Here is a 24,281-nt window from a genome sequence, read left to right as displayed (position 1 = left end):
GTGGAGCATGTGAAGTTAACATACAACAGAAATGGGTGGGGGTGGGGGTGGAGTATCAGATATGACTGACTGTGTTTGTACAGGTATAGAATAACTTTTAGAAAATGCAAAGAAAATTTGGAACCTGTTGCCAAAATTCCTGGAGCTGCCCTTGTTAGCTACTTAGCTAACTACAGACTTCAGTAATAGCTTAGCCTTAGGTGGCTTATAGCTAGCACAATACAGTATTTTAACAAGGGCAAGCAAAACATGATGTAAGTGGCCTACTGTAGCTTATAATGATCCTATACAGTTGGTAAAACGCTTTGCCTGCAGTTTATATAGCCAGCTATACAAGGCAGGGTAACGAGACGACTTAATTCTAAATAATGCCAATTTATATTCGTGGTCATGCAGTGGCAACATTAAAAGATCGCCGTACAGTCAGTACCAGCTGTCAATCGTGTCATGTATGTTGGTGTCGATGTGTCGACAAGGACAACGTGTAAGTTTACTTGTAAACCTGTAAACACGTGCTGTGTGTTTTTCTTTACCTGGTAGAGCGGTCGTGATACAAGAGCAATCTTGTCAATTAAATGCACGATGAGACAATTACTTTATTCAAGATATAATCTTACAAATTGTATGTACGTACGTATTGTACCCCTATAGGCCTTGATGCCTTCTATACTTATCTTGCCTTTAAGAATCGGTTGTATCAAGTCCCGTGTATATGTTTGCTGACGACACTAAGATTTTCCGAGTCGTACGAACTAGTGAGGATTATTCTGTACTACAACATGATTTGGACTTACTTTATGAATGGTCAATTCGTTGGCAACTTAAGTTTATCTTGAAGTGCAAGCATATGCACCTTGGACCGATGCATCACTATGGGCCATATTATTTGGATGGAACAGTTATTGACAATATTGATTCTTACAAAGACTTGGGCATTATTTTGGACCACCAACTTAAGTTCCACCTGCATACCACAGAGGTTGCTGCAAAAGCTAATCGATTACTAGGATTAATTAAGAAATCTTTTGATTATTTAAATTCTGATATGTTAACTAAATTATTTACAGCTTTCGTACGTCCAACACTTGAATATGGTAACGCAGTATGGGGCCTTTCTTTGTTCTTGATCAAAGGAAAGTGGAGAAAGTCCAACGTAGGGCTACACGTTTATTGCCATCATTAAGAGATAAACTGTACGAAGAGAGACTAGCAGCGCTACAGCTACCATCCTTAGCTCACAGGCATCATAGAGGTGATATGATACTACTTTACAAGATTATTAATAACTATTTTAATTCAGATTTTTCCACTCTATATACCTACTCCGATACCACCATTACAAGGGGACATCAGTTTAAGCTTTTCAAATGTCACTCAGATTAAACTGTCGATCAAAATATTTTTTTAATAGGTTAATTAATGATTGGAACGCTTTGCCTGCAGTTGTAGTCAACGTAAATTCTGTAAATAATTTTAAATCCTTATTAGATAATTACTTACTTGATTCGAGATTTACTTTTGTATAATGGTTAATTGTACTATTGTGTGCAGATCCGGTATACAGGCTGTGCCTTTACCGGTACTTTAATCATAATCATAATCATAAAGAAAATTTCAACATACACATGTGAGCTAAAACAATAATTATACAGTCAAGTTGGAAGGGAGACACTGGGCATAGTGGGGAAGGATGAATACAGGGTAAAGTGGGAACTGGTAGGTACTAGTGGATTGAATGAAGAGATGAATGGATGGTAATCATTGGAATAGTGTGTAGCATTAAAGTCAGAAGTCAGTTCGTAAACAGATAGATCTGGTCCAGAAAGTGCTAAAGGTCTACTACTAACTGTGGGCGGATGATAAGGGGCAATTCTAACAGGTAGTGAGCTCGATAACTAGAGTGCCTCAAATCATGTGGTTGCCCATCACACAGAGTTTCAAAAGCAATTCCATCAGCAACAACTAAAGGAAAGTTCACAGTATCTGGGGGTGCTGAAGTTACCAAATGTAAAGTCTTCTGCTCTGCAACAGCAGCAATGGTTTCCTCAAGCAATTCAAAATCAGTTGGCCCGATGTTCTTAGTCGTAACAGCTCCTTGAGGTGATGCAAAAGTGAACTGAAAGTGTGAATCTTCAATACCAACGTCTTGAGGAACCGCATCTTTGGGGTCCAATGAAGCATATTCAACAGAGAGCGGTGAAAACCTATTGGTGACAGGAAATGCAGAAGGAAAGTTATTATCAGACACTGTGTTGTCCCTGCAGAGGCCAGATGATACTTCTGTCCAACTTTGTTCACTCACATTGGCACAGAGCTGACTGTCATCTCCCTCGACAACACCTTGGGGCAAATCCCCATCCTCCTCCACCGAACAACCCTGCAACCAATCATCCTCAGAGTGGGGGTGAAGTGCCCGAAAACATAAAATCATTTTGGCGTTATAACGGTATAATCGAACACTCAGCCGTTCAACAAGGTGGCAAAAAGCCTTGCCTGTGGACAGCCCATTCCGCACAGTGGAAATCCAAGCAATTGAGCGAAGAATCTCTACACTTGAAGGTGTCCAAACCTTTTGGTTAAACTAATGAAAAATAAATACGTCCTATTTTAGAATACTGCTCCACTGTGTGAGCCTCCCACACACCTTAGGACAATTCATTACAAACTCGAATCAGTTCAATGTTGCATACACTTACAGTGTCACTCGTATGCTTGAGAGCCTCCACTGGTCCACACTGGCGCAAAACCGTACTCATGCTAAGCTAATAACTCTACAAAATCATAAATGATGTCCTTCATATTCCAACCCAAAATAGTAACCACCGTATCCAATACACAGTCACCATACTCATCACCTCAAAGTTCCTTCAGCCAGATTACAAACATACCAACTGTGTCATTTTCCCCCTCATTTATCAGGCCTGTAGCCAGGGGAGGTTCGAGGGTTCTGAAGAACCGTCCTCTTGGAAAAAAAAGGTCCACAATTTTATCAGTTACCACTAATAAGAAGTGCTCCCATTAATATTGTAATTCCCTCCACGAGTAAAGTTGTTTGGGCTACAAGGAGATCCTAACTTGCCAATGTGTTCTCTAAACAAAGTACACAAGAGAACTATTACAACAAATCATACTCATGGTTAACATACGCAAATTAACAAGATCCAATGGAGTGAAACACTCAGTTAAACAGCTGAAGAGTTCCAGGAAGTGTTGACAAAAAATTGATAACTGAGATGTTATTAAACAGATGGGATCTTGTGTTAACTGTATAAACAGGTTGTCCCCTTGGTGTTTGTTACTGACGGGTTGTGTGTGTGTCCTGTCCCGAGTAGAGTTGGGCAATAAATCAATATTTCAATATGATTAAGGTATTAATACACACCGAATGGTATTTTTGGAATTGTGATAACTGAAATATATTACAAATACCGAAAGTAATTGCATGATACCATTGGAATAAACATTGCATGTGAACCATTTCTAAAGCAATCAAACTGATTTGTAACTTCAAAACACTACAATTTTTCAGTGAATGTTGATATCCTAGATTTTACATACCTCCTTGCTTCAGTTTAATGTCCATTTAGATGTACATAATCACAAATGCCAATTACAAAAATTATTGAATAACTTCAATTATTTCATTAATACCGTATTGATTCTTAGAATTCTCAATACCGCCCATCACTAGTCCCGAGGCATCCTTATCACCAAAGGTTGAAGTTCACACATCAGGCTCTTAGTCCGACCAAATTAACATGCAGCTTGGAGACAATTATTATTATACTGTGCAGAATTCGAAGAAATTATTAGGGGCTAGAAAAACCCAAACCGTCATGATCCCTAATGTTTTCATAAAAACACAGAGTAATGGACCATGCTAAGAATTTTTCAAGGCTCAAATTGTTATAACATGACAATCAAACATGTGTAACAAGTGTGCAATCAAAATTCTTTAAAATAGACTGTCTACACAGGATACACAATGTATCTGAATAAACTGAAAGTAAGTCTATGGAAAGTCTACCAATTGTAGATCAAATTTATTTGCAGTTGCAAGTGTATCAAATTATGCAATTGATATACTCTAATAGAACAGTCACATTTTATTAGAACATTTGTGACTGTCTCTGGAATAACTGGTCCTATTGCCTAATTACAAGTATCAAGAAATGCATTTTAAGCATTTGAAATGTTGGATCCAGAGCTCACCAATGTGTATCAAGTTTTCACAACTGTACAAGTAGCCAACAGCTAAGTTTCCCGCCATTTTAGAAAGCTATTTTTTACTTGAAGTTGACTGTATCAGGTGAGCTCCAATAGGGATGGTGAGGAGGGCAAAAAGTCATTGACAGGGATGAATTAAGCTCAGTTATGGGTCATTCAGGGCTCAAAATTGGCAAAATTACAGAAAGTTTACAGCACAGGTCTTTATTCAATGCCACAGAGCTATACAGCCATACACCAGGTTGGCTAGAGCTCCAAGGCTCCCACCCACTTTTACAGCTCGCCACTGTCTGAGCTTAAGAAAAGCAGCCAACTAAAGTAGATCACTTAAGTACAGTGAAATTTGATAATGTATTCATGTAGCTTTGTGTTTGTGGTAAAAACAGTTAAACTTGCTGTCATGGGAGAAAGGGGAAGAGCCACACAGCAATGATGACCAAACTCAGCTGAATACTTCAATGGAGCTAAGCCCAACCCTGCTAAATACTCTAATAGAACAGTCACACAAATCCTCTAATAGACCACTCAAGCATTTTGGCATAGTTTGTAGCAAGAACCCTCCCACCTTCTTTATTAACCTGCTAAATCATTATGATTACACCTGTGTTATAATTGCACAGTAATGATATGTAATTAATGATTAAATAAATAGAAACTGTGTATATATCAGCTGCAATTAAACCACTTTGACTCTTCAGTTTATAAGGTATTTAGGTGAACTACCTCTTGCTCAGCTATCATTCGGCAGCACTGGATTCTATGTTATTTGCTACTGATGAGATGTTATATTATAGTGTAAACACTACATAACCCACCAGTAACAGCCTAATGTATTTTGTGGACTTATGGGGAAGAGTAGTAGTAGCAGTTGTAGCTCAATAATGGTGTGCCCAGCGAAATATAATGTTTGTATTATTGTTAAGAAGCTGTTTCCAGCTCAGTCCGTGAGTCCAGTCTGTGAGCCCAGTTCATGAAATACATTATGTCTATGGTAACTAAATGCCAAACTTTGTATGAGAAGGTTTAAACATTCTTTTGATATAGAAAGTACACAGTAAAGCTAAAATGCTTACAATATACCTCACAGTCCCACTTCCAAGTGTAATAGCACTGCTTGGTCATGACACCTAAAGTGTCTAGCTAATACTCGGTGAAATTTTTAATCAGAACTTCCTGCGTGAGTGTTCACAGAGTACTCTCATTTGCGTATATCAGATCAGCCACAACAACCAACTAATATTCATAGCCAAAATTTACTTGCCTAACTTGTTGGCGGTATGGTGGCAAAAGTAAGCTTTTATTGAGCAGAGGTACTGAGTAGGAAATGGCAAGTATAGTGAATACTACCTGCAAGCTTTGTGAATCACATGTGACATGAGTGTTGTCAGCATGTCATACTAGAGGTTGTATACTTGTGTTGTATGCACTGGTGGAAACACAGTAGTCAATCTTTTGTAATAGTTGGTGAATATTAGTCCTACCAGACCTGTAGAATTTCGTAGTTATCATATACTGAATCAGTGTAAACATTGTGACATGTAATATTGCAGTTCAACTTGTCAATGATGAAGAACAGAAAGTCACCAGAAGAGGAAACTAGAAGGTAGGTTGATGTTGCTCCACATGTGTGATATTCCTGAAGACTAATACAAAACAGTGGGTATGACACAGTGTCAGTAGCACATGTTCCTATTGAAGTTAGATCTGTAAAGTAGTGCCATGGTCGTTGTCAAGTCATATTGAAGAAAGGTGATCATAGTTTATACAAGCTGTAAACCACAAACATTTAATCTATCATTAGTGATGTCACAATCCTCATAGTAATGATGTCATGGTATTATAGTCTCTTTTGTTACCAGATGTGTTTATCTGCATTTGTAAGGATTTGTGGTAACAATATTATTATTAAGTCATTAGTGATATTGGTGTGTATATTTGTGTACAGGGTGAGTCAGTGATTGTCATTCTTAAAGTATGGTCAGTTTGCCTGGATACAAGGTGTGTTGTCTAGTTACAAAAAGATAAGGTTTTCTAGTGGCATTTGAATATGATAATATCTGCCCAGTACCTAAAATTCATGCTGTTAGTTATTTTGCTCTCTTAATAATTATATTTATAATGTACGTAAGAAAAGAAGAGAAATAGCAAAATGACTGAACCCTTGACTTGTCAATTCTAAACACATGAAACATTCCACCAAAACTGTTTATCAATACTGTGGTGTTCTCACACACAATCCAGCCACTAATAGGCTAAGAAGCGAGCAATATATATTATACTCAGTGACAAATCAGTTTCCAATATCAACACTGAGTAAGTAGTTGACATGACCAACCTCCTATGGTTTGATATATTGTCTTTACTGTTTTTTGATCCTATGTTGTTTCATGGTAAAAAATTACAAATTGATGTCCAAGAAAGGATTTGAACAAATTTGGTCCCACGTTAGTCAGTGATGTCGCATGTGAGAAAAACTGACCAATGAAATTGGTAATCAATCCTAATAAGGGTTGATATATTGTTGCAACAATGACAGGTGGTCTCTAGTTGGTTACAAAACTTGTATACAGCAGGCAACTCAGATTGTTGGTGTAACAACTCAATAATGACTAACACTACAAACATGTATATTGGATGATATAGTGCTTTGCTACCTTTTGTGTCCCTTTTAGTGCTAAAGTTATCGATTTGTAGGGTTGTACAACAATGGCTTCAGTGACGCCAAAATTAGACTCGTCTATTATATTTTACATCACCTCTCTATAGTTGGAGTAAGTAGAATAAACACAGCCATTGTTTGTAGTATAATAAGTACTGGAGGGGATGGGTAGGAAAGACACTTACACACATGTACCATTAGTTTGGTGGGAGAAAATTTGCCATGATAGGATTTTGGCTAATTTATTAGTAGCTAATACATTTGTTTTGGACAAGTGATTGTTGTGGTGAAACACCGCTCACTCACTGGATTTGCCGACTTTCCTCTCGCCAACTTTCCTGCTGTACATTAATAGCTCACATGAGCTAAATGATGGAGGATCACTGGGATCAGGCAACATTTGGGTTGTAAATGTTCGTACTTAATACAATGGTGTGAATTTCACAAGTACTAACAAGAGACTTACAGTAATGACAGTAGTCACAGACTTCCCACAAATATGTACAGTTATTAAATGACCATATACAATAATCCATCCCTATGTCTAGTACAAGGAATCCAAATGCTTACTAGTATTTATTGCTGTGTAGCATTTGTCAGTATTTGGGGTTGTGTGTATTTCGTTGTATTTTTAAAATGTCAAAATGAAGATTGCAAGTAGTGAAGGCATGGAGTGAGTTAGTGAAATGTGCAGCCATTTATGTGACATCACAGGGTTAACATGTGACATCACAGGGTTAACATGTAACATCACAGGGTTAACAAACACAATATCAGAGTACCTGATATTGTTTAATACACCATTACCTTATCTGTCATTATTTCAAGGTACCAATGAGGTCTGATTGTAGAGGTTTCAGTGTACAAAAACATGGCTTCTCGACTTGTCTCACAATATTGTGTTAACAGACCAACATCAGTGGGAAAACTGAGTATTGTATTGTGACATCAGTAGGACTACTATTCAGACCAGTTGAGGGAACACATGTTATTTTACTTACTGATGTATTCAATGCTTACAATACAACTTACTAGTCTGTCATTCTGTAATGACTTTCATTGTATAACAAGTGATAGATGAATAATGTGATTATATTCATTGTGTTGTGAGGGTTCTATGGTGTGAGCAGTTATCATGTAATAGTCTGTAGTGTCATATCATGTTACCATCTGTTAGGTAGATCACTTCTGAGGAACTGGTTGTTAGGTGTGACCACTTTGATGTTAAGAGGTGACACATTGTGCTAAGTGTGTAGGTTCAAGTTTCAGCAAGACCACTGCTCATCTCATCTGCTTATTTGTATAGGTGTGGCCTGTGTTATTCTATGAATAATATATCAAAGATGAGATGATGACTTAATATTACTCCCCTCTATAGAAAAACTACCCTCACATAGAGAAAGTCATATTTTGTTTAACATACCCATCTTCCTGGTAAGCTGGGTATCTCCCATACTATACCCATCTTCCTGAATTGTGTAAAAAGCATTAGCTGAGTTCACCTATTAGCAATTCTGTTCTGTTCAGTGAAGACCTTTATTGTGTAGGCAGTACCAGACTTGCTGTATGTTAATGCAGAAGGTCTATAAGATGGTGATAATCATCTAGGGTTATAATGAATCTTAATTTTGAAAGTACAATCAGCCACACTGTGTGTGTGTGACAGGAAGATGATGATCTTGCAGTTCTGCCAAACCTCCATTTCTGTCAAATTACGAGGCAAAGAAGTCACCATACTCTGTTTATGTCAGTAAGTTGTGTTTTGTGCTGTTGCGTGTTATGGTATGTATGTTCACATATTTGTGTAAATTGTTAATATCTGTATGTGTTTGTGTGTAGTGTGTGCGTGCATGCGTGCGTGTGTGTGTGTGTGGTATTACACTATCATATACCTGTGAATCACCTATGTAGCATGTTAGTACATTGGAAGTGTCATGTTAGTGGTAGTAAAATGTCTACACTTGTGGGTATGTGTAGAGTACATCAAGTCGTGCATTATTATATTGTGAGACCAGTGTTTGTATATATTTGCTTATATATTTGCCATCATGCATCATCTGGTATTGTTTAAACAGATTCTCCGAGGGCTGTATGCATCCTCGGACTTCTTGTCAAGTAAAGATGGGCCCAATATACAAAATGCATTGGTGAGTTGCACTGTATGTTTTATTAGATATTAACATTTAAATTTCAATAATGAATTGAGTTTGTTAGCAAGCTCTTATGGAAGTATGTGTTATTGGTGACTTGTTGGAATGTCCTCTAACACACACACACACACACACACACACACACACACACACACACACACACACACACACACACACACACACACACACACACACACACACACACGTGCGCGCGCGCGCGCGCAAAGCAAAAGTAAAAAAAAGCCTTTGGTTGTCACTATGCAGTCACGCCTACCCAGTGAATCAGCACTGGGACACCTGTGTGCTATTCAGGTAGTATGAGTCATCCAGGAATAGTAACCCACAGGAGGCCGTGCCATGTCTCACAGGTGAATGTGTGGGCACCCAAATCGCACCTAGACTTTCACCACTATATGAGATATTGACAAATGGCATTTTCTTTCCCAGGTACCCATTGATGTTATAGCTGGGTGGGCTGCTTACCCAGGCCACCAGATCCCCATTAAACATCTGGGTAGACAAGTGAAGTTTCTTGCACAAGGAAACTGCTATCAATTCAGCATAAACAAGCATCGAACCTGAAACCTTTTGATACCAGGCAGATGCTCTAGCCACTTGGCTATGCTACCTCGCACACACACACATGCACTCATGCACACGCATGTACAGATGCACATGGATGCACGGATTTTCCCACACAGAGTTAGAATTTTTAGGCTATATTTACCTGTAATGTGGTATTTAGTGCTAAATGACAGTCAATAACTATTCTAACCTTGTATGTATGTATGTAAACCACATCAGTAAACATTACAAATTTGTAAATTATATGTTTTGATCCTGTGTACCACATAAAGATACTTGTCCATACATCTTGTGTTATGTACAATAGACTATGTTATTCTGCATGGCTATCTGGGAGTAGGATGTTGTCCTACTGTAGTTAGTCATACTAGCTGGAGCACTTGTACATGTCATAGTAAACATACACAACACAGCTTATATATTTGCCAGTTTGCAATTAGCTGACAACTTTGTGTTAAAAATATTTTATTTGTTTACACAGAAGCAGATGGTTGTGGTTTTAAAAAATGCTGCATTGTTTAGTTCACTGTAATGACACTGATGACAAAGGAGTAAGATTTCTACCAACATACCTTCCTTTTGTGAGTTCTTCTTAACTAACTAGCTGTTACAAAAAAACTGTTGCGAGGGAAACCAGTGATAGATACTTTTAATTCTTCTGTCTGTAAGCTGTTCTGAGTCAGGAAACATACATGGTGATGTGCATGGTTGAGATCCTGTGTTATGATGACAGAGCAGTAGAGTTGTAGCTTTTTTGTGATTTGTTAGCCACAAACTTGTGATACAGCTAAACACCAGCCACTTCTGTCCACAATTAGTAACTTTATACATGTAGTTTACACAACTACAGACTCCATTAAACAATTTTGAAGGACACCAGATGTTCTTGTTGGGCCTGCTGTATTGTTATGTGGCCAATTTAGTTGGGTTGTCATGGAGAACCAGACTAGCTAATGTATGGCACTTGTAATAACATTTTCTGGTCACTGAATGTCTTTTGTTGGTCTCCTTTGTAGGTGTAGCAAGAAGATGTCACCAACTTGGACTTATATCGTATAATTTCACCATTACCTACTTGTACACTGAGACACTGTACACAACACTAATGTATTTATAATTATCCTGCATGTTTACAAGATCATAAATCTGACTTGTTTTGTTTGCTGGCATTACAGTCTTGCTAAGAAATTGAGGACTGTTATTAGTATCAACTAACACCTTGATGGTGATAACTAAATCACCAATCAACAGGTAGTGTGTAGATTAGTTGCCTCAGATATGGTGTTTTGTGGCTTTGTAAAAGAGCAATCAGGCTGTACTGGTTTGGGAGGACTGTGCTGTCTCCCATCACACCTAAAATACCTGGACAATTATGAAACACCACAAATGACCTGTGGTGTGTTGTGTTGTCACTGACCACAACAAAAGTGAACAGATGTTGCTGTTGTTCTATGGCTTCTTTGTTATTATGTGGCTTCCTGTTTAAACTATAAAGTAGACTACTACAGCTGGTAGTTGATTTGAGCAGAGCAAAATGAAGGCTGTTGTGGTGGTAGTGTTGATCAGCATAGCAGCCACAGCATGTGCTGAGCGTATAGTAATCCCAGGATATGGTATGTGACAGTATTGTAATAGTGTTTGTAATGATACTAGACACAATGTACAAATGCCCTACTTGGTTTTTCTATGTAATATATTATAAATGAAGTTCAATGATATAGATCAAAGTGAAGGAATGTTAGCAACCATTTATCATGATATTTAAACACCATCACATGCTTGTACAATGTTTACAATCATTGTTGTCATGGTACTCATAGAGGTCAGAGTATTTTGATGTTATTGTATATCTTGTCTTGTAGAGCAAACTGAGGAAGGAACTGAGTTTTATGTTGGATTTTATCAAAATCGATTTGGAAGTAGTGGAGAGCGAGAAGCAATTCCTCCAACTCTTTGGGTCACAACTAAAGAAAACAGACGTGTTCGTTTCTTTGTTTCCACTGTAGCAGGACAGTTTTTCACTGGGTTTGCCAGACGTGAACAAATTACTTACGTACCTTTAACGTTAAACTTGATTGTATTTGAGACTAACCCAGCTAATCCAGCTGATAAATTTAAAGGTATTCGTATCAACACAAATGGCAACAGGAAGATAGTAGTGTATGGTCAACATGAGGAATTAGCTTCCAACGATGCTTACCTAGCACTCCCCATTATTACACTACCAGAAGGAAGACTTCATGAGTATATGGTAGCATCAATATTAGGAGCTCCAAGTAGTAATGATCTTGCTATTGATAGTGTGGCATTAGTTATTGGCACTGAGGATAATACTAGGGTAACTGTCTCTCCTACAGAAACTGTTTTTTCTATTAATGGATCATTCTTTTTTGGACTGCCTGCTATATCTACAATTACTATTAATCAATTTGAGGCTTTGTATCTCCAGATTCGCATATCCCCTGGTGATCTAACTGGTACTCGCATAATAGCAAACAAACCAATTTCTGTGTTCAGTGGACATGAATGTGGCAATGTTCCTGGACCAAGCCAGCCAGGACCCTGTGACCTTCACATTGAGGCGATTCCACCAATAGACATGTGGGGAAATGAAGTAGTCACAGTTCCATTAAGAACAAGAACAGGTGGTGATTTAATAAAGGTGATTGCTGCCCAGGACTCCACTTCAGTGAGTATCACAAGAACTGACTTTGATACTGGTGTAGTCACTGCTGATCCTAGCTTTACACTGGACTCTGGTGAATTCATGGAACTTGTTATTAGTGATTATAGTTTGATACAGTCAAATCGTCCTATTGGAGTGTTTCAATTTAGTAGAAGTTGGCAAACAGACAATGTTAGGTTTTCTGATCCATTCATGTTGTATGTACCACCTTGTGAACAGTATCGTGATAGTTATGCTGTAGCTACTGCTCCATTTGATCCATCTCTTGAAGGAACTGCTAATCCATTCCGAGGACCATATGTCAATTACACCAATATAGCAATACCAGCTGCATATTTTGATGTTAATCAGTTGACAATTAACAATGCAGTACCAAGTGCTGCAAATTTCACAGCAATCAGAAATGCTGACAACACCATCTGGGGCTATGGAGCACAACTATTATTTGATGAAGGAGCTCAGGTGATCAGTCATTCAGATGATCAATCAGGTTTTGGAGTGACAATGTATGGCTTTAGTAACCAGATGTCATGGGGATATACTGGAGGAATAGGCCTTGCCCCTGTTCAAAGTAAGTATGCACATATAATATATGTAGTGTGTCTTGTATCATAATGTTCAATAGTACCTAGGATTGAAGGTACTGATGTGACTGTATCAGAGGATGTTGGTAATGCTGTGGTGCAACTTGTGAGGATAGGACCAATTGTTGATAGTGTTTCAGTTAATGTAACAACAGTGGAAGGGACTGCTACAGGTTAGGATAATAAATAACTGTGTCATTTTATTACATGTAATGCTACAGCTGTGGATGACTACACAACTGTGTTACGGACAGCCACATTTGCTGCAGGCCAAGCTACAACAAACATTAGCATACCTATCAGAGATGACATCATGATAGAGGAAACTGAAACCTTCATAGCATCTCTTATTCCAAACCCAAATGTTATTATCCTACGAAATGGTAGCGTTACAATTGAAGATGATGATGGTGAGTTACTGTGTGCTGTATTGTATTGTTTTATGGAAACATCACCTACATCACACTGTCTAGCAGGTATTTCTACATGGTGATTATAGCTATTCAGTAGTTTAATTCCACCAATGATAATGTCTCATTATTCTAATTGTACAATTGGATACTTTTGATTGTTATTCTATGTTGGATTGTGTCCTTAAGGAAATATAAAATAGACTTATGAAAGTTACACACACACACGCACGCACACACACACACACACACACACACACACACACACACACACACACACACACACACACACACACACACACACACAGAGGTAAATTTACAATTTGTTAAAAGAAGTACAATTGTTAATATGTAGTGTACAATGGGTCACACACCATCCAGAAACAACATTGTGTATCATAAATATCATAAATATCATATTAGTTAATAATGTTTGATGTTTTACACAACACATGTAATTTTCCAGTGATAAGAGTTAATAAGTACACATGTATTAGGTGACTCTTTTATATTATTAACAATTTCCAGCAAAGTTTATGTATTTGTACATAGGGCCAGTTGTTGAATTTTCCCAACCTCGTTACACCACCACTGAGTCTAGTGGAATTCTACAGTATACACTAGTCTCTTCAGTGTCATTTACAGAGGAGTATGAAGTGAGAGTAAGGTATAATTCAAATCAAGGAAGAACTGCTACAGGTGACTACATGTAAAGATGGTCAGATAATGTGATATAGTGTATGTTGATAGGAGGTGGTGTGGATTATGATGATACACAGACCAGAGTCACCTTCCCTGCTGGAGTAACATCTGTTAACCAGACTGTACCAATAACTACAGATACAATATTTGAAGGAACTGAAGATTTCACCTTGGTACTTGATATACCTCGAGATGCAAGGAGATTTAGAGTAACAGCTGGTGATCAAAGGAGAGCCATTGGAGAAATAGTTGATGACTGTAAGTTAGCTAACCACCTGACCACCTGCACACAAAACTTATTTAGTAGTCGAGTTGCCAAATGTTCTAGAAAGTGTTTGCTATACTGGTTGTTAATATGATAAGAACACATGGTATATTTAGAAGATGCATTACCTTTAGAACCTAAGATACTAGTGTCTTAATAAGCAGACACAATTATATTTCATCACTTCTAATATTTCTATCTTTAAGAGACATAGTGCATCTCTAATATTAGGGTGTAATGTATTCTCTCACTGCAGCACTGAGCGTAGAATTTTCTGACACTGTTTACACTGGGTCTGAACAATCTGGTGTTGTACGTGTGACATTGGTGTTGAGGGGAGGTACTTCTACTAGTCCAATATCTGTTACTGTAACACCATCTGACCAGTCACCATTATCTGCTGAGGGTAAGAGATGTGTGTCCTAGACTGACTAGTTAGTTAGTGTTGACTGATCAGGTAATGGAGTGGACTACACTTCTACTCCCATCACTGCCACCTTCCCTGCTGGAGCCACTACTACTACTATTGATGTACCAGTTACTAGTGATAGCATTGCTGAGGGAATAGAAACATTTGATCTAAGCTTTACTATTCCTTCAGAATTTAGTAGCTCAGTTGTTCCAGGGACTATCACCTCAGCCGTTGGGACTATCACTGATGACCCTCGTAAGATTATTGTTTAGAGTAGGTAGACTGTTAGGTGACATGGTTTTATTTTAGCTGACTTTGTTGTGAGTTTTGAACAGACAACGTATAACGTCACTGAAAGTGCTGGACCAGCACAACCTGTACTTGTTCTCAGTAGATCATCGTCAACTCCTATTACCATACAAGTGTTTACCACTAATGGATCAGCTACTGGTGAGTATTAGAGTGAACTATTGTAACAAGTTTAGTGATGGAATAATAATGGTATTACTAACATGTTACAGGAGGAGGTGTTGATTATGATTCTGGAATATACAATGTTGTAATTCCTGCTGGAGAGACCAGGGTTCCATTTGATTGTCCAATAAATAATGATAACATATTTGAAGGCAATGAGGACTTTGATCTTACTATTGACACTTCCTCACTACCAGCTGGTGTTACTCGTGGTAGTCCTGGTAGTGCTACAGTGACTATAGTGGATGATGATCGTAAGTGATTCATTATAATGTAAATGTTACACAAGTGTTCATATTGTTGTCAACAAGACATTAAGAATACACTCAATGGTAAATATATGATGGAGTCTTACATTTTCATACAACAGAATCATTGTCTATTAGAGTACTGAAATGTTACAAGTTATGACTGGAATGTACTTTAACAAGTACTGACCAAAGAAAACACTTGATAGAGAAAGCTTGAAGTTCTTTATGTGTATCTGTACTTGTAAAATCTTAATGTGAATCCATAGTTACCCATGATATTCTGTTTATGTAATCAGTTGCATGAACCAAGAGTTCATAAAGAGAGTATCCTACTCTTGTATACCCCTATAGGAAGGCATATTGACGTAACACTTCCAAGTTCGCATGTTTCTCTTTGTTATTGAACATGATATCAATTGAATACGTGCCTAACAAAGTTGCTAGCAACCAAACTAACTCTAGCGTTCCGCAAACTACAAGCATTCCTTTTATGGAGTATATACTCTCCTCAGTATATATTGAACCCTTGGTTAATTTATAATTAATTAATTATTAATTTAACCCTTTGGGTCTCGAATGTCAAAAACAAAACTGATGTTATGTAGAATACGCATTTTGACATAGATCAGGCTCCTGTTAATCTGTGTATGGACCACCTATTCCTCTGTGGTTAGCATTAAACTACTCACAACAACTACAACATCATAACTCTCCTTTGTTTCTTCTATCCGTTGACAGGTAATATCATCTTAGAAATGACCAAAAATATTTTCCAATGCAGATTCGCCTTATATCATGCTCAATCATGCTCAATCATGCTACAATGCGTGGATAAAATGGCTGTTAACCACAGAGTGGTCCAAACCATTTACTCATAGGATATTCCATTTACAAGTTTGAATTCATGCATGTTGTGAGAGCCACTATAGTGGCATTTTCATTTAATGAAGCATTTTTTATCACCTTTGTGGCCAAAGAGTTAAACTTACAATATAACTATTATCATGGTTTTCATGGAGTAACACAACATTGTGTTGGCTAAAAGTATTCACTCAGTTGATAGTACCACTGAATATATGTTATACTTGTACTGAACAATTATCATTTATTTTGTAGCTATTACAGTAAGATTTAACCAAACAACATACAGTGTTGATGAAGATGATGGACCCGCACAGCCTGTACTAGTTCTCAGTAACCCATCATCAACTGATATTACTGTACAAGTTAGAGATACTGAGAATACTGCTACTAGTGAGTGAAGTAACATCATCACAAAATGTTAAGTAGTAATAACGTTACAGGAGGAGGTGTTGATTATAATTCTGGAATATACAATGTTGTAATTCCTGCTGGACGGATCAGTGTTCCATTTGATATTCTAATAAATAATGATACTTTATCTGAAGGCAATGAGAACTTTAATCTTACTATTATTCCTAATACACTACCTGATGGTGTTACTCGTGATATTCCTTATAATGCTACAGTGACTATAGTGGATGATGAAAGTAAGTGATTCACTATATGGTTGCTAGGTCAGTAGTATATGGTTGCTAGGTCAGTAGTATAAAAGGAGACTCAGTTATTCAAGCAAAATGTGATTGTTCTATTAGAGTAGTTAATATATACTGTACATTAGTATTGTATTTGTGGAGGTTTGCACTATATTTAAGTTGTTTTGGGAAGGTCTCATACTCCACCTTGTTTTCTAATATACTCCACACTTTCAGGCATAATTTGCTCAAAATTTATCCAATGAATTTGTACTCCTAATCAGTGGTGATGTAATGGGGGACTAAATTGTGTCACGTGAGCATGCATGGCTAGTATTATCGAGTAATTTTACCGATGCTACAGCAGAAACAGCCATGGAAGTGGTCACTAATTTGAGTGTAGAGTTTAAAGCAGATATACAAGCACAATGTGGAGTCATGGAATTTATATAAACCTTACTTGCTTTGCTTGTGCACTACTCACTTGGGCCTTAAAATTCCATAGACTTTGCATTGTGCTCATGGAACTAGCCCATAAAGTGTCTTCAGAATGACCAAAATGCTTCCAATAAGATTTAATTTTAACACAATATTCTACTGCCTACCTGCCTGCTTGCTTGTCTGCCTGCCCGCGTGCCCGCCCATCCGCCTACTCACCCTGCTTACCTTCAAACAAGCATAACATGGTCATGGCTAAGGATACAGGCTTGATTTTTTCACTGTTAGACTTCACTTTAGCCCGAAAGGTGCCTTTTGTCATAATGCAGTACGTATGATGCAAGACTTTGGTGATGCTATATATTTTGTGATATGCAAACTACACGGTCCATCCTGGAATAATCAAAATTGTCATCCAACTAAATAGTTTTTGCCAGCCATAGCTACTCCATGTGCTAAATGGCCTTATATACTACCATAAAGTGGGAATTTTTGAGGGATGAAACTTTCGCAAAACTATGTAAAAATATGATTTTTGCATTTGTTAATTCACAAAAGTCTAGAAAACGGTTTTGTAAGGTAAAAACTTTGTGTGTAAGCCTAAAACATTACACAATTATATTTTCACAAAGCTAAAGCTATTATTACTTGCAAAATTCACAAAAGTTTTGTCCCTCAAAAGTTTCCAGCTTATACAATATATTTGAGACCAAATTTATATTGTAGACTTGCCACATCTATTGCTTGTTAACCACTGCCCTGCAGCATTACTATACACAAGGGTAAGTGTAGTAGAACAGCAGTGAAGACTATATTTGTTTATTCCACTGGTCACATTTCCTCATATGTGCTATTGCTTGCTTTCCATTGTGGAGGTATAATCCATTGCTAGCCTGATTAACAACACTTATAGTGCTGTGTACCAAAGTAATGTATATTCCACTTCTTGAACATGTTATTTAATTTGCAATGGTTTTCTCATTGTATTGACAAGTGTAGCTATTTTTGGTACAGCTGACAACTGACACAGACATTGTGCGATCAAGACACTATGTGAACGAGAAAAAGTGGTGTTTGCCTATGCAGAAGTATTTAATGCATGATCAACATGTTAGTCTATTATGGCACCTTACTAGCTACCAAGCTCAGAAATTTGACCAAGCTCAGAAATTTGTTTAAACTACTATCTATCCAGGGAAGTAGCTTCAGTCACTGCAACACGTTACTCAACAAAACACGTCATGTGGTGCACGGAATTTAGAATTCGTTACCCCTTGTGTTGAGTGGCATACAGCATGTTATGCAGTCCAGAACAATTGTCAAGTACTTGCTTATAGGGTGGCCATTAGTGGTCACAGACTAGACACCATGACATAAACATTGTGAAGTATATAAAATTCCAACTAACGTTAGGTCTCTGTAGGTTCTCGTCTCCAGGACCACTGCTTATACCAACCCATCTAATCTCCCATAGTTATCCATTTATAGGTTTTTAACTATAACTTGTTAGTCTGGTTATTTCAGTATCGTAATCAGACCAGTCTACAATGTTATGTTTTCACCTAATAGCCACTACTGTGAATTTCAGTCAGTCAACATACAGTGTTGATGAAGATGATGGACCAGCACAACCTGTACTAGTTCTCAGTAACCCATCATCAACTAGTATTACTGTACAAGTGTTTACCACTGCTGGATCAGCTACTGGTGAGTATTTGATGAACTATTGTAACAAATTTAGTGATGGAATAATAATGGTATTACTTGTTACAGGAGGAGGTGTTGATTATGATTCTGGACCATACACTGTCACATTTCCTGCTGGAGTGACCAGGGTTCCATTTGATATTCCAATAAATAATGATAGTATATTGGAAAATGATGAGGACTTTACTGTCACTATTAACCCATCCTCACTACCAGCTGATATTACTCGTGGTGATCCTGGTAGTGCTACAGTTACTATAGTGGATGATGATCGTAAGTGATGCTATAGACTGTCATTGATTATACAAACACCAGACCCATTAGGTTTTTTCAAATTTCCATTTTATGACTTCTTTATTGTCTAGAGGGGAAGTACAAATGGGCCAATTCTTGGCATCATACATAACAGTGAGTAGAACAAGTGAAAGTAATCAATTTGTGCAACAGCTGTTTTGAAACTAAACCACAAGTGCTTATTTAACTGACCATAAGTCGCAAGTGGAGTGGTCTATGGAGACAGAACTTGTCTTATTACATTCACCATGAACTGGGGAATTCATCCAGATATAGTTTTGGTCCTATATTACCCATGCTCGCAAGCAAGAAGGTTATTCACAGTATAAAATGACGACAATAAAGTTACATTCTTTAAAGAAACTAACACAATTCACATGTTATGATATTCTTACTTTCCGTGAACAAATACAGTTGGCATGTAGAATTAGCCTTTCTGTACTGGAGCATAAATTTTCTCTGATTTTACTAGCTGACTGACTAACTGACTGACTAACTATTCAGAAAATGAGTTACTTAAACAGAACAGTCATGTGTGAGTGGAGAGTTAACATCAAGATCATTGCAGCCATTAAACTTTCATGGCCGCCACCTTTGATTTCACAACTTTTTTCACCCAGGCTTTTGAAGGCTGCACTCTTTTTTTACAGCTTGGTTGTTTTAGCTATCTAATTCAATTGCTATATATGATATACTTATTGAGTACCTATGGTGTACCATATTTTTCACTGTGTAGCTGTGACTGTGAATTTCAGTCGGACAACATACAATGTTGATGAAGATGATGGACCAGCACAACCTGTACTAGTTCTCAGTAACCCATCATCAACTGATATTACTGTACAAGTGTTTACCACTGATGGATCAGCTACTGGTGAGTATTGAAGGATTCATAACTATGGGTCCATTATCGCGATATACAGGTATGACAGTAACAAGGCGATATTACAGCTAGCAATAACCGATACCGCCTTGTTTTGAAAAATTGCCATACCGATATAAATGGTTATTGAGATATCATAGATATCATAGCGGGAATACAGCTGCAACTACACACTTACACACTTACACAACGCCATATTGTACTTGTCAATCAGTATTTCAGCCTCCTTGTACTAGCAAACAAGCCTAACCCATGCACCACTACAGGAAGCAATGCACTAACACACGAGGCACATGTACCAGATGCAACACTACTGTGATTGTGGGATAAAAATTCTAGCCTCACCTTAGTAAATTATCTGGTAGCTATATACATAGGAACTGTGCCTCCTTTCAAAATTTATATGCACTCCATGGCATCTCTATAAGTTAGGCAAACTCCTTGCAGTTGTGGTAGCTAGTAGCTAAACAAAGTTCACCATGCAAATATAATGTGTAAACCGTTTTGAGTGTACTTGCTATAATTCATTTCAATACCGTGATATGTGCAATAATCGTGATAATAAGCTCCACAATAACCGTGGGAGGAAATTTTCAACATTGCCCAACCCTATCAGAAATAACTGTTCGTTATATTAGAGTAAACATACATGTATGTTCTATTAGAGTATTTTATCAGTATATTATAGATTTATGGGCTTTAGTTATCCAAACACTTATCACTTTTATAATTGCCTGATAACACAACAAATAACAACTACAGGTTTAACAACTACGACAAAAAAATGATATCTGTTAGTACACTGTGCCAATTTAGTATTACAGTATTGTGATACTCATGTAGAGCTAATTGGGTTTGGATGATCAAAGGTCTCCTGTATAGAGAAACATCTCGTATAGGACACTGTTAATACTATTGATCTCTATATGATGATGTCCTGTATTATAAACTTGTTAGTAGTGCTTTACAGAGTGATACAGCATCAATGTTGGCAATATTGCTCAAACTCAAAGTTGGCCGTCCTGTCTGCTGCCTGCCTGCCCGCCTGCCTGCCTGCCTGCCTGCCTGCCTGCCTGCCTGCCTGCCTGCCTGCCTGCCTGCCTGCCTGCCTGCCTGCCTGCCTGCCTGCCTGCCTGCCTGCCTGCCTGCCTGCCTGCCTGCCTGCCTGCCTGCCTGCCTGCCTGCCTGCCTGCCTGCCTGCCTGCCTGCCTGCCTGCCTGCCTGCCTGCCTGCCTGCCTGCCTGCCTGTCTGCCTGCCTGCCTGCCTGCCTGACCACAGTGGAGTCCAAATGAAGCAGCGTATGGCCATCATTTCATGCCACAATAACAAACTCACCAGTGACATGTGGCTTTTGGGAGTGTGTGCCCTCTGTGCCTTGTCTCTGGTTGTCATCTTCTTCATGCAACAAAACCCTATCAAGGCATTAATTTTCCCTATCATCACCTTCCTTGAGCAGCATATTTAAAGGGCTTACGTTCATCCTCAATACACTTCATTGTAAAAAAATAATGGGTCATGTCTGTATGTGTAGGCACTATTTCTATGTAGCTATGTCCCAGAGAATATGACTAAACCACAAATAACTTTTGAGGAATGCATGTATACACAATATGGATGACAACATTAGGTGGGGTAACTTAATTCTTATACCCTAAAACTACACATTAATTGAAAGTCTGTTTACTAGGCTACTTGGAGAAGGTTAAATGAACACTGTAACTACAGTGGCTTGTTATGAAGCAATGAATAATAGCAAGTTGCATCTCCATGTTTCAAACTTCTTGCCATGTGTTTAATGTTGATTGTGGGTTTACTCATGTGAATCATATATGGCCTGATAGAAAATGTAACGGCAAAGGCGATAGGAGCAACCACCATCCAATTTTGTATCATTTTATATAAGGTATGTAAACGGTTTTCATGTTTCCTTACCAAAAAGTTATTTACACGGCTAGTTTGGCCTCACCATTTAAAGTTAGGATGAAGCCCTAGGTATCATATTAATCCTTGCTACATCACAAGTAGAATGATGTCGATTGCGTAGCCATAAGACGGATATTTCAAAAGTTACAGCACTTTGTGCAAGATATGTGTATTAACTTTAAGTTTTAAGTCAGTCTTTGACTCAGAAGCATTGAAAGATATGACTATCATTGACATGTTACAGGTGTTGATTATGGTTCTGGACGATACACTGTCACATTTCCTGCTGGAGAGACCAGTGTTCCATTTGATATTCCAATAAATAATGACAACATAGTGGAAGGCAATGAGGGCTTTACTGTCACTATTGACCCATCCTCACTACCTGATAATGTTACTCGTGGTAATCCTGGTAGTGCTACAGTGACTATTAATGATACCAGTGGTTAGTTATATTTCCTGTACCATGTGTATTATTTTGTTACTTTCTTGTTGCACAATGAAAAATTAAAGTTCTTCTTCAGAAAAGACAGGGTTTCCTGTATAGTCAAAGATAAATATTAAATGGGTAACCATACAAATGCAGGCTCCACACAAGCGAATTACATGTATCAACAGGCTAGTTAACCTTGAAAGGCACATAAGCCACTAGAGTGGCAATATAAATATATGTACAGTAAATGTAAAATGTATAAGTGACAACTGTTTGGAGCTTATAAATCTGTCCTCAATGACAACAATCACTATTATCTCACTTGAAGGCTCTGCCTGTGAAATGAGGGTGATTTGCTAAAAGCACAAAAAAAATTGGATTTTTTAACTAGAGTAGAAACCATAGCACATCAATAAAAAGTACTGAAACAAGTTGGAATATAGTCCATGATATTAAATCACAGTAAACAATAAGAAGTGTTATATCCCTACTGTGCTCAAGATACCATAACGGAAATGCACAGTAGGGATATAACACTTCTTATTGTTTTACTGTGATTTGATATCGTGCACTATTCCAGCTTGTTTCAGTACTTTTTATTGATGTGCTATGGTCCCTACTCTAGTTGAAAATTCCAAATTTTTTTCTGTACTTGTTTGTTAACTTTTTTTAAAATCATTATTATGACTGGTGAACCCACGCATACCACATCTAAAATGGCGCTGTGCGCCCCAGCTATATCAATTATTGTCTGAAAAGTGAAGTATCCATTACGCTTCATTGTCAGCTATGTTCTTCCTGTTATACAGCATTTCGAATCAAGAACTGTTCAAAAAGCACCTCTGCAATCCACGCATACCGAAAGAAAGAAATGGTGCCACGCGCCCCAGTTTTATCAATTATTGTCTGAAAAGTGAAGTATCCATTAAGCTTTGTTGTCGGCTATGTTCAACCCGTTACACAGCAGTACAAATCTAGAACTGTTTGAAAAACACCTCTGCAATCAAAGTAGCCACGAAAAATATGGACGATTTCTGTCACGAAGGGAAGCCATCATGTGCTACTACCAAATTGACACTTTTCGCTGTCAACAAAGATGAATGGGACACAAAGGAGGACACTGGTAAGCCCATGAAGAATGTATTGTATGTACTGTGGTATGCCAAAAGGCACCTCTTGGGCCAAAGCAATGTCGAACAGTGAAATAATCAAGCCCATAGCCTTAGCCGTTATCAAGTTATGCTTGTCTGGAGGCATCAGTCAGTTACTCAGTCAGTTACTCAGTCAGTTACTCAGTCAGTCAGTCAGTTACTCAGTCAGTCAGTCAGTTACTAGAAAATTCCATAGCAACTTGTTGAAAGCATTTCAGGTTGATCTGAAAGCTTGTTTGGACATAGTTTTACCTAACCAATACTGCCTCATCATCATCATGGAAAATTGAGCTGGTTTTGAGTGATGTTATTTCATGGGCCACGCCCACTTCTTTGTGGTCCCTACTATACAATATGATAGTACTGTATGATTGCTACTTGGACAGTACCAAACAGTGGACCATATCAAATATTCAACACAACTAGAATAGAATCACAAACCTCAAGGACATTGCTTTAAAGCATAGTGCAAATTACACCCTGTGTTTAAACCAGTGTTGAAACCGGGTCGGGTCAACCGGGTCACATTTTCTCCGGGTCATCCAGGTCA

At 37.9% G+C, this 24,281-nt stretch overlaps 1 protein-coding gene across 9 annotated transcripts in view; it reads left to right on the top strand.

Moving 5' to 3' along the window:
• The first annotated feature begins 358 nt into the window (after window positions 1–358).
• Window positions 359–24,281, top strand: part of LOC136237872 (adhesion G-protein coupled receptor V1-like) — a 206,773-nt gene continuing 182,850 nt past the window's right edge. For 4 of the 9 annotated variants that reach the window (XM_066028117.1, XM_066028114.1, XM_066028108.1 and 1 more), the window contains exons 1-23: window positions 359–484; window positions 5,778–5,830; window positions 6,173–6,225; window positions 8,064–8,117; window positions 8,553–8,636; window positions 8,962–9,033; window positions 10,103–10,202; window positions 10,638–11,234; window positions 11,484–12,878; window positions 12,933–13,064; window positions 13,113–13,301; window positions 13,854–14,000; window positions 14,052–14,261; window positions 14,525–14,674; window positions 14,726–14,935; window positions 14,990–15,130; window positions 15,202–15,408; window positions 16,522–16,659; window positions 16,710–16,916; window positions 18,909–19,046; window positions 19,113–19,319; window positions 20,077–20,214; window positions 22,392–22,592. In XM_066028117.1, coding sequence (XP_065884189.1) covers window positions 11,156–11,234; window positions 11,484–12,878; window positions 12,933–13,064; window positions 13,113–13,301; window positions 13,854–14,000; window positions 14,052–14,261; window positions 14,525–14,674; window positions 14,726–14,935; window positions 14,990–15,130; window positions 15,202–15,408; window positions 16,522–16,659; window positions 16,710–16,916; window positions 18,909–19,046; window positions 19,113–19,319; window positions 20,077–20,214; window positions 22,392–22,592 — 3,889 coding nt within the window. In that variant the 5' untranslated portion in view covers window positions 359–484; window positions 5,778–5,830; window positions 6,173–6,225; ... (3 more) ...; window positions 10,103–10,202; window positions 10,638–11,155. Of the gene's footprint in view, window positions 485–5,777; window positions 5,831–6,172; window positions 6,226–8,063; window positions 8,118–8,552; window positions 8,637–8,961; window positions 9,034–10,102; window positions 11,235–11,483; window positions 12,879–12,932; window positions 13,065–13,112; window positions 13,302–13,853; window positions 14,001–14,051; window positions 14,262–14,524; window positions 14,675–14,725; window positions 14,936–14,989; window positions 15,131–15,201; window positions 15,409–16,521; window positions 16,660–16,709; window positions 16,917–18,908; window positions 19,047–19,112; window positions 19,320–20,076; window positions 20,215–22,391; window positions 22,593–24,281 lie in introns of all 9 variants that reach the window. The other 5 variants (XM_066028111.1, XM_066028110.1, XM_066028112.1 and 2 more) reach the window with 5 other exon arrangements.

The sequence above is a fragment of the Dysidea avara genome, chromosome 11 (assembly GCF_963678975.1).
Source record: "Dysidea avara chromosome 11, odDysAvar1.4, whole genome shotgun sequence".
NCBI classification, from domain to species: domain Eukaryota; kingdom Metazoa; phylum Porifera; class Demospongiae; order Dictyoceratida; family Dysideidae; genus Dysidea; species Dysidea avara.
This window is presented reverse-complemented; position numbering and strand designations above follow the sequence as displayed.